The sequence below is a fragment of the Eurypyga helias genome, unplaced genomic scaffold (genome assembly GCF_000690775.1).
Source record: "Eurypyga helias isolate BGI_N326 unplaced genomic scaffold, ASM69077v1 scaffold9599, whole genome shotgun sequence".
NCBI classification, from domain to species: domain Eukaryota; kingdom Metazoa; phylum Chordata; class Aves; order Eurypygiformes; family Eurypygidae; genus Eurypyga; species Eurypyga helias.
In genome coordinates, this window is record NW_010270175.1 from 29,542 (window position 1) to 45,698 (window position 16,157).

Below are 16,157 nucleotides of genomic sequence, written 5' to 3' on the forward strand. Positions count from 1 at the left end.
GAATATATGGATAGAAAACTGTCCTATGTCTTTGAAGCCTGTATGATAGGGTTTTTTTATGATATCTTTACTGTTTTACACATGGTGTTGAGGAGAGGTTGAGAATTATTTGCAACTTTCTGGAAAGTAGTCAGTTCTCCTCTCTCCGCTTCTAAACAGGGAAGAAAACTTGAGAGGATTAACCACTCTTTTTATTCCTGTTAGTCAAACACATATAACTTTTCAGTTTTGCTCTTGTTGCAGACTTGAATTACTACTGTGTGTACTTTGTGTGTATCAGTGGCTTCACTTCAAAGCGTGAAACCAGAGACTATAAAAAAATCTTCATCAAGAAGTTGCATTCATCTGGATTGGAAATAACACTGAGACATAGAATGTTATTAAGCTTTGATATGAGTTTATCAGCATAAGATGAAATGGTTTCTGAAAAAACAGACTGTTTATTTTCACTGTGCAAAATTTAAGAGCATCTATGACAGACGTTGATTGAAAAGTAGGAACTTACTGAAAGAATTTCCCGTTCAACCTTAAATATTTATGAAAGGGGAGAATGGAAAATGCAATAAAGCAAGTTTCAAGTCAATATAGTTCACGCTCTGTATCTTATTCTTTTTTAGATACTTCTTATTTTACTTGTTTAAATTTAATATTTTCTTCAGATGGTAATTTCTCTTTGGTTAGATAGCTTCAGTTTCTGCTACAGGTAATGGCCACCATTATTTCATTAATTCTTTCTCTGTTGATTTTTGTTCAGATGGTATTTAACATAGTGGTTTAGTTATTCCAAGCTGTTATCACATATCTTAGGTGAGTCAACTTTGTATTCAGACCCTTTTAATTTATTACGTTACAGTGTAACTTCTACTATGTGTTTTCAGTGGAATTCAACTCAGTGTAGTCAATAAAACTAGTAAATCTCATCCTGAATTGGGCACTGACATTGGGTTCAGTTGAGTAGATCTAATCAATCAAGAGGCTAGTTGCTTATATTGGGATTTCAAATTGCTGGCTCATATGAAGACACCTACAGAACATACACCTTAATTTAGTTGTGAGTCTAGACCTGATTACTGTCTTTCATCTCTCTCTGTCTTTGTTTAAATATATATATATATGTATGTATGCATGGTTTTCTTTTTTTCCAGATGAAACATCACTTGTGTATATTGGTGTTGTAAATGTGATTCTGAAAGGTTATATATTATATCACTTGCAAATATGAACTTTTATATAATGAATAGGTTACTAAATGTGATGTAGGAACCGTAATTTCCTTAAGAAGCTGCAGTTATTAAAAGCATTAGTTTATATTTAAAACTGGTATATTTTTCTTCTTCCAGATGGTCCTCGGCCCTCACAGAAAGAAATCATATCACTGAGGGCATTTATGCTTCTGTTTTTGAAACAACTTATATTGAAGGTAAAGCAGTCTATTCCAGATGGAAAACATTGAGTTCTGTTATATACATGTTAGAGGATCTTCCATAGCATTAAATATGTAACACCTGTCAGGTATTCTATCTGTTTCTGGTTAATTTTAATGTTCGTGCAGATAATTCTAATAAACATAATGGTAGTAAATCCATACAATATTTCATATTAACCTCGCCAAACTATGCCCTATATATTTTATTAAATGTATTACAGAAATAGTATGTGACACTACAGAATGTTTCAGGTATTTGTACTTTTTTTTTTTTTTTTGTGATAGTAGGTAGTTGCTTGATTGATCAAATGAAAAAGGTAATGGCAATTATTAAGTTAGTTATTGCTTTATTTTTTGGGGGGGTTGGGTTTTTTTTGTTTGGTTTTGGTTTTTGTTCTACCACTGGTTGAAATGGTCTTTTATGGACTTTTTCTCTCTGTGAGAACTGAATGCTGGTCTTTGTGGTATAATCTGTCATTTGAGATTAGACTGAAAACCTGTATTTTCAGGCCTGGCTTATTCCTCCTGTTTTTTCTCTTCTGTCTCAGGCATTGGAGGAGTGACAGTAATAGTGTGTAGTATCTCAGGGCTCACACTCTAAGAATCCTTTCTAGCAGGAGTAGAGGGCTGACTTCATATGGTTTTGAATTGTCATTGTGATGAGGAAAAGCAAGGGAATGAAAGAGAGAATTTAGTCTTTTAAGTAGAAAAAAATGTAGGATTATTTGACTTGGTCCAAGTTCTTCTTGAGCCAAACTTACATACCACCCCTCCCTTTTTTTTTTTTAGGATCGAGGAGTGAAAGAAGATGAACTGCAGAGCATATTAAATTACTTATTAACAATGCATGAGGTACCTTTCTGTAATTACCTTTTACTGTAACCAATTGTACCAGCTCTTTGGGAAGCCTGTTGTTGAGGTTAGTTTGTAGAATAACATTGATGCTTGTCATACAGGATGAAAATATTCATGATGTGCTGCAGCTCCTAGTGGCACTAATGTCCGAACATCCAGCATCCATGATACCTGCCTTTGATCAAAGAAATGGGATACGGTAAGACAGTGAAGTGAGAAAATATCTTAAAAGTAGTTCCAGTATCATCACTCTCCAGACTGCTTCTTTTTCACATAAATATCACACTTGCTGATCCTTCAAACTACAATTTTATTAACTTAGGGTACATTTTTTGACAAACAGTGGTTTTGATAACTTGGAGGAAAAAAATTTCAGCTTAAGGTTATCATTATGATATTTGACTGTAAATGTACCGTTGTACTTGCTTTTCAATCTCATATAGAATATGTAATAAACAAGATCCATAAAACAGCCAAGTATCTATCTCAGAATAATTTTGAATATTCTGTCTTCAAATGTTTGACATAATATGGAGGGAAGAAGAGTTAAACAACAAAAATTGTGCCCAAACCTCTCAAATTCACTTTGAAAAGATTAGAAAGGTATCTGTGGAATTCATATGTTTATCTGTTTGACAGTAAAATTAATAATTGATAATTCCAGAGAGCAGTATTCTTGTTTTCTTATGCCATATTTGGTAAAGCAATTTTTTTAAATATTAATTTTCATGTTAATAATATAGTATTTACTATAGTATTTTATTTTGTGCTGTTTGGAAAATACTTCGGAAAATGCACGGGGCTTGTAAAACGGGGGGCAGGGGGGAAAACAGACTAAACATCTACTGACTGATAAATTAAAGCTCCATTTTGCCAAAATATTAAGATCTTCATGCAAATTCATGTACTTAAAACTGTTTGAATGACGATGCTAATTGAAGGGAAGACTCACTCTAGGCATGGTTAGGATTTTTTTTTTTCTGCATTTAGTTGTCTGTCTTCAGACAGAATTCTACTCATGATACCTTCTGAAGAAGTGTAAGACTGATCTAGAGGATTTAAGAAATCTTTGTGTCACATTTGTTGTACCAGTATTAAAATTGTTTCACGGTTCAGACTCTGTGTTTAAAAGTCTGTGTTGAAAAAGTGGAGAGAATGCACAGAACTGCAACATTTACGTATTTAAAACAAACAAACAAACAAACTACAAACACCACCTTACATAGAATTAGGGACTTGTCTGCTTAGGTTGTTGGATAATGGCATTAAGCCATTTCAAAATAGGAAGATATTGTCTGCTGAAATGCTATTTAGTGGAGAAAGACTAAAAAGAATGGCTAAAAGCTGAAGCTCAGCTAATTCAAATGGGAAACTAAAATATAAATTAAAAAATCTGTTGAAGAACAGTCCAGAGAAAGGGTAGTGTTTTCTGTCTCTTGGTGTCTTCAGATCAAGACTGGTATCCTTTCTGAAAGGCTGTAGAATGTGTGCTTAAACCAATCATATAAATTAAATATGTAATAAATAAGTTAAATTTTGAGGACGTTTTTACACAGGATTTAAAACCGGAGGGTATATTTCTTTCCTACCTCAAATTTTGGTGCAGTGAGGATGTAGCTTCATAGATATACATGGGATTTTGTGTAACATACTACCTTCTTTTATTTTGACAAATGAGATTTCACTACAAACATCCTGTGATTAAATGCAGATACCTGTCCTGTGTAGAAAGGATATTGAGTAGGATTTTTAAGAATGAAAGAAGATTTTCAGTAGCATCCAAGTACTCAAAAAAACTTCCAAGATTTGACCTTATGTGCTCCAATCTGCTTCTCTTATCTTAAGCTACGACTACTCAGACTGTCTTTTATTTGATTGTTCCAAGGTAGAAGTATGAGAGACGGTTGTCGCCTTCTGGTATAAAACATTGAACTGAACCAAAAGACACCATCTCTTTAGCATAAAGAATTTGTAATCCAACTCTTGTGCTGTGCCTGATGCTTTCAGTATATCCTTTCATTTCATGTAAATTGCCATTTTTATTGTTTTATTTATTATACATGTGATATTAATAAACTGGAAAAAAATCTTGATTTTTTTTTTCTTTTTTAGAGTAATCTATAAATTATTGGCTTCCAAAAGTGAGAGTATATGGGTGCAAGCTTTGAAGGTCCTTGGATATTTTCTTAAACATTTGGGTCATAAGTAAGTGTAGTTTTAAAATTGTTATAATGGTGTACGTAAGTTCACAATTTTCTTGTCTTTTTGTCATGATTGCTGTATATTCTTTGAAAGATTTTAGAAATTACTTAAAATATGTTTTCTGATTCGTAATTTTCACCTTTATACATTGGGATAAAATTAATTTTCCAGTTAACTTTGTAATTACTGTGATGTTTGAAAAGATACAGTGATTGTCAAATACATGATATGCTGAAATTCAAGTCTTATAATGATTGAAAAATATTTTCAAAGAATACATTTTATAAATATATATTGTATGTTTAGCTAAGGATAATAGGAAACATGAGTGTCATCAAATCTTTGCTGCTGGAATTTTCAGTGTCATTGCAATAAAAGTTTCGGGGCAGTACTTTTAAAAATAGGTTTAAAATGATGGGAAAAATTAAATAGAAGATTATGTTATTCACATGAGAAAGTTTCAGAAGGAAAAAACAAACAGACTAAGTAAAAGATAATGAAAAAAGGAGGTAAGGACATACATCTGTGTAAGAATAGTCACATATAAAGTGTGGCAGCAAGAAATATTCACATTTAAAAAGAACTGGTGTCATGAAATAGATGTGCTTAGTCTCATCTTCCATGTTTTGATGTTAAGGAGGAATTAAAAAGCATGCAACACTGTGTAATCTGCTGCTGCTCACTTTTACCCTTCTACATGTGGTACTTAACTGTCTGCTGGGGTTAACTCGCAACAATATTCCAGTGGGAGACTGTGCAGTATCAAAATTAACCGTATGCTTCACAAGAGACTTCATCATGTAAAATCTCCTTAGAAGGGAAAGGAGCTAGGAGTCCAGCCAGAGTGCAATATTGCTAGACATGCTTTTCTCGGTAAGATCAATAAAGTATGACTGTGTAATTGAGAGACAGTTAGCTGAGAATATGCTCCTAAATGGGATTTTTCTTTTGGGATCCAGCAAGCCAAGTAGTGTTGTGGAAATTAATAAAGCAAATTGATAGTCCACTCAAGAATCTCCAAGGGCATTTTAAACATTACTTACTAAAAATCATTCATATTGATGGGAGTTGGATTAAGTAAGATACTCCAGATGAAGGTTTGGCTTCTACGGAAGTCTGGTTGTGTCCAAATAAGTACATTTGTTTAAAATATTTATTGCTTATCCAGTAATTCAAGTAGCAAACTCTTTCATTTCCTGGTCTTTAGCATCTACTTGTAATTACGGATGCGTCACTATAGTTTCCATTGTTAAGTAAAAGTACTTAGCACAAAATTAAATAACTTTATTTTTCATGTAATTGAAGTAATTGAAATCCACTTGCATATTCTATGCAACTTTCAGAGGGTTGGCCTTTTTTTTAATTTTCAGACATCTGAACATCTGTAAATGTTCACATTTTATGTAGATTACAACAAGTAAAAATGCCAACTCCTTGTTTATATCTTACAGCTAGTGCTTATGAGGTGGGCCTATTTATGCACATACATATGTGTGCATACGCAGGATTTTATAAAATTGTACTCAATTACAGGAAACTCTAAGCAATTATGAAGTTATAAACTACATAATGTTATAAAGCACCTAAATTTCTGTTTCACAGTACAGGAAACAGGCATTGTATTTTAATGCACTAAAGCAGAATTTCATACAGACATGTTATAATGTGATTTTTGAAATCTGAACCAATACAATAACAAATGTGTAGGTACAAAACCAATTACCATTGCTGTAGTTCATATATATTCATCACAGTTTAAGCTACAGAGTGCAGGTAATTGATTCTTACACGTGACCAATAATGTGTTAGATGGCAGCCTGAAAAAATTAATTTATTTTGATGTGTGGTCTGAAATGATACTTTGTCTAACCTTAACAGTTGGCAAGATCCTGTTCTTTTCTCCTGCCATTCTTGATTCTTTCTAGGCCAACACTGAAACTATAATCCGTTACTGATATTTGGTTTCTTTCTGCAATTTTAAATGAACCTTCATTTTTGTGTGCTACATTTTAGCTCACAAGGTTGAATGCTTATAGTCTTCCTCATAAGTACCTTATGAATTCCCTTCTGTGCACAGAAGAGTACACAGTTACAAGTTGTTGACACTTTCTTTTGAACTTTTATTTGAAAATTATAGTATAATGTGTTAATTTCAAAAATACTGGAATGAATGTATGTAATTTAAACCTATGTTATTGTCATCAGTAATCATAAATAAGGAGTTTTGTAGCTTTTTCTAATTGTAAAATTTTACAGAAACTTTACAGCATTTTATCTTATTTTGTATTTTTCTGAAAAAATAATTAGAATTTTAATAATGTTTATTACAGATTCATTGCAGTAGTAGATAAATTTAATGATGCAATTTATAAGAAGTATTCTGTTTACTTATGATGTTATATACACTTTTTAAAGAATAGTGTTGTGGGACAGATGGAATTCACTGCTGTGAGCTTCTTTCTTCTCCGCTTTTTAAGATTTGAGTAGTTTGTGATCCTAGCTATACAATTCACTTCAATCACTTGGAGTTTCATAACTTTTCAGCCTTTTATTTCCTTTGCATTGTAACATATGTTATTTCAGAATTTAATTATTTTGGCCACATGAGAGAATGCTATAGAAAGAGAATAGCAGTACTGATAAATCTATGTGTGGTAGTATTTATATTGGAAGATCTGAGGTTGGATTGTCCATGAAGAACGACTAAAGGTATGTTCTGCAGTATTCACATTTTAGCCAGCCTGTGAACATCTTGAACTCCCTCAGCCTGGCAGAGATAGAAGGAGATTTCTTTGTCTTTTTCCACTGTGAAAATCATGGAGGGTGAGAATGGTGTGTCATTTGTTTGAAACAAAAGCCCATCCCAAAACCAGCATGCATTCTCAGAACCTTTGTCTAATGCTACAGTTAAATTCATATTGGGAAATATCTTAAATGGTGTTTAATTCCTCACATTTATAGAATAACAAGTTTTATAACTTTTTAGTATAACATCAAAATATTTGGCTTTTGCATTTTTATTTTCTCTTCCAGGAGAAAGGTTGAAATCATGCATACTCACAGTCTTTTCACTCTTCTGGGAGAAAGGTTGATGCTGCATACAAATACGGTGACTGTTACAACATATAACACGCTTTATGAGGTAAAAATTATTAAAAGTAGAGATTGTCACCTCAATTATAAAAATTATGGCTTAATTATATTCTGACTCTGTGCTTTGGAATATCCTGCTTCTCATGACTTATGACAAATTTTTATATAAAAATTTTATGAAAGGATTTCTTGGTTCAGAATATATTTTGCCATGCTTTGGATATCTTTATTAACAATGTAATAATTTTTACATAGTCTCTACAAAACATACCACTTAGAGCATTGCAAAGGATTATGGAAAAGATGCTGCTATTTAAGATGTCCATCACTTAAAAAGAAGTTACTGCAGACCTCAATTGCTCTTACTCCTCCATTGCAATAGGAAGTGCTGGAGCACTTTGGAGATGCCTCTTTTTCTTTCTTGTGCCATTTCTTTCAATTTTACAAAATTTTGAAAAGAGCTGGTTTTGGTTTTTTAACTAGTAATGCTGACAGTATCCCAAAATGATAACTGAACACAGTCACTTTTACGTAACAGATACTGCTTGAGGCGAATATGACCTCAAAACATCCAGACTGTTCTACCACGTTCTTGTAGACACTTCAATTTTGATCATGAGCAATATTGTTGACAATATTTTGCTTTAACTTCGTTAGTCAAAACCCATGTCCTTATGCCTCCAAATACATAAAGATCATGTCCAAACTTCAATTTTTTAAAAAATGGTGACTTAAAATCGAACTTTTTGCAATTTCTGAGGATCTTGTACATGAGAAGGATTTTTTTTTTTATTTATGCCATTCATGTTTATTCAGTCACAAATAGGTGTAATGGCTGAACACTGAGGACTGATTCCAGAAAAGACATAGAAGACTAAAGCAATGCTTGATATTTAGAGATCTGAGTCTGAGTGATGTAGAACACGTTCTCCTGTGACTGTAAAAACCTTAACATCATCTATTTGCCAATGACTTACTCATATGTTAAGTTCTTCTTTATTGCATGTATCTAAGCTTACCCTGTGTGGTTTGACTACTTGGGTCTCACAGTCTAGATGCCGCTGCAATCAGATTTCTGAGAGCTTCTGTGATTGATATTCTCATAAAATACATTACTCAGTGATGAAATTAAAGTCCTCATGGAGGCCAGCATACGCAGATACCTACTTTAGTACAAATAGGCAGAGAACAAAATGGAGTTTAGTGCCAGAAATGCAGAAGATTTGCCAAGGAACTGCTGCAGATATTTTCCATGTTCTCCCATAAAAAGCAAAGACATATTTGCATTCTGTTTTAAATACCAGTATCTAAAGATCCATTCAAAGATACTGTGTTTACAAGTGTCATCAGTTTGATTATTGATCAATGAATAAGGTAAAGTTCTGCTTTAAAATACATAAGAAATTATTCCACTTGGAAATGCATTTGTTTGAATATACTTATTGAGAATCCTGAGTTAATATCATAAAATTTGTAGCTTTTTCTTAAAAATAAAGTTCCATACATAGAACCTATGACAGGTAGCCCAGTGTGAAAGGTCTGTGGCGTTGCCTCAATGCAGAATAATTAATCTGTCAGGTACAATTCATGAAACAGGAGAATGATCTGTCTTGCTCATTGCGTGAAGCACCAGGATTAATCCTATGGAATACTGTGAATGAGTGTTTCTTATTCCTAGCAGTGGAAAAACAAACCCACTTTTAAAAAATATTGGGTTTGGTTATGGATGGAATGTGTGAGAATAACTTTTGATGTACAGTGCTCATCAAGGAATTTTTGATCTTTGAATGTATAACACTATGAGGAATATGAATGCAATATCTTTAAAACACCATTGTTGTATATTTTGTTGTTTAACTAAAAAGTTAGTTAACCAGCAACTGTACATTCATGAAAATCTTGATCCTTGTACAGAGGAATTTTTCATTTTCATCCTTCAAGAATAAAAATATTAAATGAAAATGTTTTATATGAAGTTGCAATTTTGATGTGGTAAATGTTCTTAACAAATCTAAAAATGAATAAAGAAATGCTGTAATGTTTAATTAAAAATGGTAAAAGGAACTTAATACTCTCTTTTAGATTTTGACAGAACAAGTGTGCACTCAAGTTGTTCATAAGCCGCATCCAGAGCCAGATTCTACAGTGAAAATTCAGAATCCAAGTAAGAAAAATATACTATGTTTCTATGAGAAATGTATTGCCTACGGCTTGTGGGGTTTTTTGAAAGAATATGGTTCAAAAAGCCAGAACAATTCATTACTGTATCTCAAATACATGTGGGTTTCAGTTACTACCTACATAGCAACCTTTTTTAAAAGATGTTTTTAAAATGTGTTACGTAACTAATTTATTCTTTCAAAGTGATTCTTAAGGTGGTGGCAACGCTGTTAAAAAACTCCACTCCAAGTGCAGAGCTGATGGAAGTTCGACGTTTGTTCTTATCTGATATGATAAAACTCTTTAGTAATAGCCGTGAAAACAGAAGGTATGTCACTACAAATACTATTTTCTTGTCCTTGACTTGTGGATGATAGTAATCGATTGTACTCTGTGTAGAGTTTTATGCTTATAGAATTTTTATAATAAATGGAATTTATAAAGACTATAAAATTTGTAATAAATTTATTGTTATTTATAATAAATTCGTATTAAATTGAATATATAAAAATTAATTGAATAGATCTGTGATAACTTTTCTTAGTCCAGCAACCAATATTTGGTTCTTCTGTTTAGAACATACTTTAAATTTTTGTTCATCATGAAGTATTTTTAAGTTTCTTCCCAACATTGGATTGATTTTCAGAGGCGATATACCATATTATTTTCTTCTGTTTTAACCATCACAATGTTAAAATACATAAGCTTATTTGGATACATTTTGACCTAATTATTTCACTTTAGATGTTTACTTCAGTGTTCAGTGTGGCAGGACTGGATGTTTTCTCTGGGATACATTAATCCCAAGAACTCTGAAGAGCAGAAGATCACCGAGATGGTTTACAACATTTTCCGTATTCTCTTGTATCATGCAATAAAATATGAATGGGGAGGCTGGAGAGTGTGGGTGGATACTCTTTCTATAGCTCATTCCAAGGTAAGAAATGGTTCGTGGATGTTTTTTTTAACACTGCTAACTCCCCCAGAGGCACTAGCACCATAGTAAGATGAGATGTAAGGTGATTGAGTGCCATCTTGTGGCTATCTCCATATATGTCAAGGTGGCTTTTTTTGACATCGTACATCCTTTGCTGTGAAACAATTTGTAGTCCCTATGTAATATGTTGTTAAGAGTCTTGTTAGCTTTTATCCAAGTTCATATAGCATATATTCATCCACATAATCTGTTCTTTTCAAGGTCACATATGAGGCTCACAAGGAGTATCTAGCAAAAATGTATGAAGAGTATCAAAGGCAAGAGGAAGAAAACATTAAAAAGGGGAAGAAGGGTAATGTGAGCACCATCTCAGGTCTTTCCTCTCAGACGACAGGAGCAAAAGGTGGAATGGAAATTCGAGAGATAGAAGACCTTTCACAAAGCCAAAGTCCAGAGAGTGAAACAGATTACCCTGTCAGTACAGATACGAGGGACTTGCTCATGGCTACAAAGGTGTCAGATGATGTGCTTGGAAGTGCTGAGAGACCAGGAGGAGGAGTGCATGTGGAAGTTCATGACCTTTTAGTCGATATAAAAGCTGAAAAGGTAGAAGCTACTGAAGTAAAACTTGATGATATGGATTTATCACCAGAGACACTGGTAACTGGAGAAAACGGTGCACTTGTAGAAGTAGAATCTCTTCTAGATAATGTATATAGCGCTGCTGTTGAGAAGCTCCAAAACAATGTTCATGGAAGTGTGGGTATTATTAAGAAGAATGAGGAAAAAGATAATGGTCCATTAATAACTCTGGCTGATGAGAAAGATGAACCTTCTGCTAACAGTACCTCATTTCTCTTTGATAAAATACCTAGTCAGGAGGAGAAACTTCTACCTGAACTTTCAAGTAATCACATTTCTATTCCAAATGTGCAAGAGACACAGATGCATCTTGGTGTAAATGATGATTTGGGATTGCTTGCGCATATGACAGGTAGTGTGGATATAACATGTGCTTCAAGTATAATAGAGGACAAGGAGTTCAAGATTCACACAACTTCAGATGGAATGAATAGCATTTCTGAGAGGGAGTTGACTTCATCATCTAAAGGATTAGAATATGCTGAAATGACTGCCACAACTCTTGAAACAGAGCCTTCTGGTAGCAAAACTGTACCTAGTGTAGATGCAGGAAGCATAATATCAGATACAGAAAGATCTGATGATGGTAAGGAAGCAGGAAAGGAGATACGGAAGATACAGACAACTGCCACAACCCAGGTAAGTTTCCATTGCTGTAGTCATGTAGGTGTCTGATGTAATCCTGTATAAATTGAAAGTATGGGATCTGAGAGATGTTTGAAGTTTATGTCTTTAATTCTATCCTCCAGGTCTATTAGCTTGGAAAACGTCATGTGTAAGGACTGTGAAGTCTTTCATGTTTGCATAGAAAATATGTACTGCAATTCTGGGTTTAAAAAGCACCATTGTTTAGCTCCATTTTCCATTTCTTCTGAACAGATTATCTGATACTCTTAGAATTCTGCTTTAGACTTTCTTGTTAGTGTGTCTTAAGATTAGAAATGTGTTTATTTTACTATGAAATACACATTGAATTGTCATTTACTCTTGTTGTACCTTTCTCAGAGTAGTCTTACAGCACTTGAGTACACGGTCTTTCTTCCTGTGTTGGAATGCTGGCTTAATTAATCTCTGTATTTGATCCTAACACAAGAAAAGGAATAGTTTAGGGATAATAGAAGAAAAAACTGCAACTTGCATTCCAAGCCAGAAATTATTAATAAAAAAAGTAGTATCTACTTTCTTCTTGAAGATCGTTTCTTGACAATGTCCCCCTCTGAAAAATCAGTGGGTTTTTGAGAGTCATAGCAGTCTGAAAATGGGAAGGCCAAGTCAAAAGACTACTCTTGGAAAGAATTTGTACTCTGTATACACAACAAATTATAGGACCACTTTGAAATTTTAAAGCGCCGGACTAATTTTCTCGCTGGCATTGTTCAGAGACTGTAGCATGTAATCAAAGATTGCTTATAAAAATGTTACCAGACAAAGGAGTTGTCTACTTTCAATATTTTACTAGATGACTAGATGTCCAGTATGTACACCAGTATTTACCTTCTAGGATTTTAAAGTGAAACAGATTTCCTGAAACTGTGGAATAAGAGCCAAACAAAAATTGCAAAAAATGCTGTCTGGTACTGTGTAGTGTGTACTGAATTGTCAGAAGAAAGAGTTTCAGAGATACACTCAAGTACACTCAAAGTACATGTCATCTGATGAAAGAACACAGATCAGCCTGTCCGATTTCTTCTTCAGGGAGACAATACTTCTACAAAACCTCCATTGAATGGACATTATAATTTACTTAAACAACCTGTGGTTTCACAACAGATACTTTCCCTTTAAAAAAAAAATAATTTAAGAACGCGATTACACAGACCATTGGGTTCTGACATACAGAAAGACACACTCTTCTAAGACTCTCTTCTATAGTAACAACCTCTGTTTTGAAGAGAAAAGCAGGTGGAGCTCTACATTCCCTAGACAGGTATTACAGGAAAAGTTTGGAGTTCTCTCGTTAAGTATTTTTTTCAAAACTATGAAAATCCTTCTAACATTACTAACAGACTACGAAGCATTGTGTAGGGATCCCTGTATTTAAAAGCATTCTCTGTAGGAGAGTACAAGCCCTCAAAGTTCTTGATAGGAACTCTGTATCTATTACTATCATTAAGATGGTTAATACCATGGAAATTGATAAATGCAATGAATGGACGATAGGAAGAAAAAAGAGCAGTCAATTTTTATTTCAAAATGTAGTTTTTTGTTTAAAGAATGAAAAACAAGTGAAATGCTAGTATTCCTTTACTATGTACATATATTCCCCCATAAACACAGTGAATTTTTATAATAAATCTTTAATGAAATGATAATCTGACTTTGCACTAGCTACTGTAGAAGATCCTGTCTGTGTGACTTTGGGACTCTTCTCTTAGCTACTCACAAAATTCCTAACATCATTTGGATCTGCAGATCATCTACAAACCATACTCTTCAAGAGTCTGACACTACAAACTAACTCCACTGATTCTTCATATACTGCTTAAATTACAGTTATTTCCCACTAAAATAAATTAATTGGTTTCGGTCTGTAGCCATTAATCTGTCTTTTAAAGAATTTTCTTAAAAACAATTATCAACTGTGTAACTACCCAAATTGTTGTTATCTTCTAATAATCTTCTAATGGATGTTTTGAAATACCTTATGAACTGTAAGCTGTCCATAGTTTAAATCTTTTCTGTTTAAATGAAGTTAACATTAATAAAAAAAGATGGAAGTATTTATTAAATAAAAAATCAAACTTTATTATTTTCATGAGTAAAAAAGCAATGTTAATTTTAACATGTCTACAGTGGAGCAGGAGGCTGGAGTTTTTATTGCAGCATGCATAGGAACTGCCACGTTAGATCTGAGCTCTTTGAGACCACTGAAAACACTGAAAGTGACTTCAAAACTGGCCACCCCTGTGTAGATAGTTGAGTTTCATGGATGCAATGCACATCAAAGCCCATTCTTGCAAATACAGTACTATTGGGTAGATAAAAGCTCTTCTGGTATGGTACAGTTATGATACCATTACTGCTGCTGACCTGACAACTACCTGTAGTTGTACCCAAAACAGAACAAGTGGCATGTGAATGGAATTGCTAACCTTGAATTTTCTAAAACCAGATTTATAGCCAGCTCCCCACATTATCGGTAAAAGTAAGCTGTCTTTTGTTCCAATGTACTGAAAGGAAGCAAGAAATTTCAGAACAAAATAGAGATGGGAACTCCTTCTGAATTCTAAGAGGAGTTAATGCCTGTATCAATAGTAGATCAAATATTGCAGAATATAAATTTAAGTCTTCCCTATGGTCCCAATGAGGAAAGACTGAGAATTGAAAGCACTATACAGAAGATTCATGCAAGAAATTAAAATATTAGATAAGTCTAAGAAAAAAAAGAAAATAATCATTTGAAGATAATGTCAAGAAAAACATAGGAATTGAAAGCAATAGTAACAAATTTGATCCCCAGAGGTCACATTAAATGAAGAAAACCTGCCATGCTCTCAAAATACTGCCTACAGAAGATCAAAATCAGGCTGAAAATCTAAGAAACTTTCCAGCTCAACTCCAATGCCATGTCCATTTTTACATTGCTAGCACAAATGTTTTGTAAATGTGTTTTTCCTTTTAAATGTCCAGAGTTAAAACAGTATCACTAAATGAATACGTGAGCAAAGGCAGTATATTTTCTATTCTGCCAGTTTTAAGATGATTTAAAGTCACTTTAAAATAATTTCAAGGATAAAATTTTGTATTTCTGCCTGTCAGAGATGTTGATAAGTAATTCCATTATATATTTGCCTCAAATTCAGTAAAAATGTTTGTTCTTAACCACTTTTTCCTTCACGGTATTCTCCATCATATCTTCTATGTGTATCTTTTATCATTAATCACCGAGTGGAAACAGTCAGGCCTGTGTAGGTATTGATAGCGAATGAAATTTGCATCCACTTCCTGTTGTGAGAAATGTCCTGAGGATCCATAAAACTGTTAACCAATTAACAATGTGTGGCAAAATTGGAAAAATAAGATTTTGGAGGCTAGACTTGATTCTCTAATGATCCTGCTAAAAAAGACCTAATAATTAAATTAGTGTTGAAAAATGAGGTGCTGTCTGAAAGTACACTGATTCCTTGAAGCTATCACTGTGTAATTTGTTAATGTTTTGAGTCAAATATTCAAAGAAAATCATGTTATCAGCACAGAATTGTTGTTTGCTATAAACTGTCTTGTCACTACTGACCTTGTACTTGCTGCATTTGCTCTTTTCTGTAATACTTCAAGTGAAGAACCTGAGTGTAAAACATTGGTGAATAGCTGAAAGGAAGACCAGCCATAGCCCCTCAGTGCTGACTGATTTGAATTGGTGCCACTCCTTTACTGGAGGATACTGCCTGCCTTGGAATATCAGTATTTCCTGTAGTTTCTGATCAAGTCCAGTTTTAGCCCACTCTTCCTCAAATTCTATGATCCGTTCAAAAACACGTTACAAAAGGTTAATGTGACTTTTGAACTTCTTGTTGATGTAGGCAGTACAGGGTCGATCCGTCACCCAGCAAGACCGTGATTTACGTGTTGACTTGGGATTTCGAGGAAGGCCGAGGACGGAAGAGCAGCGACGGCAGTTTAGTCCAGGCCCACGCACAACTATGTTTCGTATTCCAGAGTTTAAATGGTCTCCCATGCACCAGCGGCTCCTGACAGACTTGCTTTTTGCACTAGAAACAGATGTACATGTTTGGAGAAGGTAGGTGGTTGTTTCTTTTTTAACTCCTGCTCTGCGTTTCCATCAACAAGGAAAACTTAAATGTGTTGTAGGGGAGGTGCTACTGGGATAGTGGAAAGAAGGGA

At 33.8% G+C, this 16,157-nt stretch overlaps 1 protein-coding gene across 1 annotated transcript in view; it reads left to right on the top strand.

The window, feature by feature from the left end:
• Nucleotides 1–16,157, top strand: part of NBEA (neurobeachin) — a gene marked incomplete at its 5' end in the record, with an annotated part of 91,589 nt that overhangs the window by 24,990 nt on the left and 50,442 nt on the right. The window contains 10 exons of the mRNA XM_010158354.1: nucleotides 1,341–1,420; nucleotides 2,216–2,278; nucleotides 2,383–2,480; nucleotides 4,394–4,486; nucleotides 7,517–7,625; nucleotides 9,659–9,740; nucleotides 9,941–10,064; nucleotides 10,481–10,673; nucleotides 10,935–11,954; nucleotides 15,836–16,053. Of these exons, the coding sequence (XP_010156656.1) occupies nucleotides 1,341–1,420; nucleotides 2,216–2,278; nucleotides 2,383–2,480; nucleotides 4,394–4,486; nucleotides 7,517–7,625; nucleotides 9,659–9,740; nucleotides 9,941–10,064; nucleotides 10,481–10,673; nucleotides 10,935–11,954; nucleotides 15,836–16,053 (2,080 nt within the window). The remainder of the gene's footprint in view (nucleotides 1–1,340; nucleotides 1,421–2,215; nucleotides 2,279–2,382; nucleotides 2,481–4,393; nucleotides 4,487–7,516; nucleotides 7,626–9,658; nucleotides 9,741–9,940; nucleotides 10,065–10,480; nucleotides 10,674–10,934; nucleotides 11,955–15,835; nucleotides 16,054–16,157) is intronic.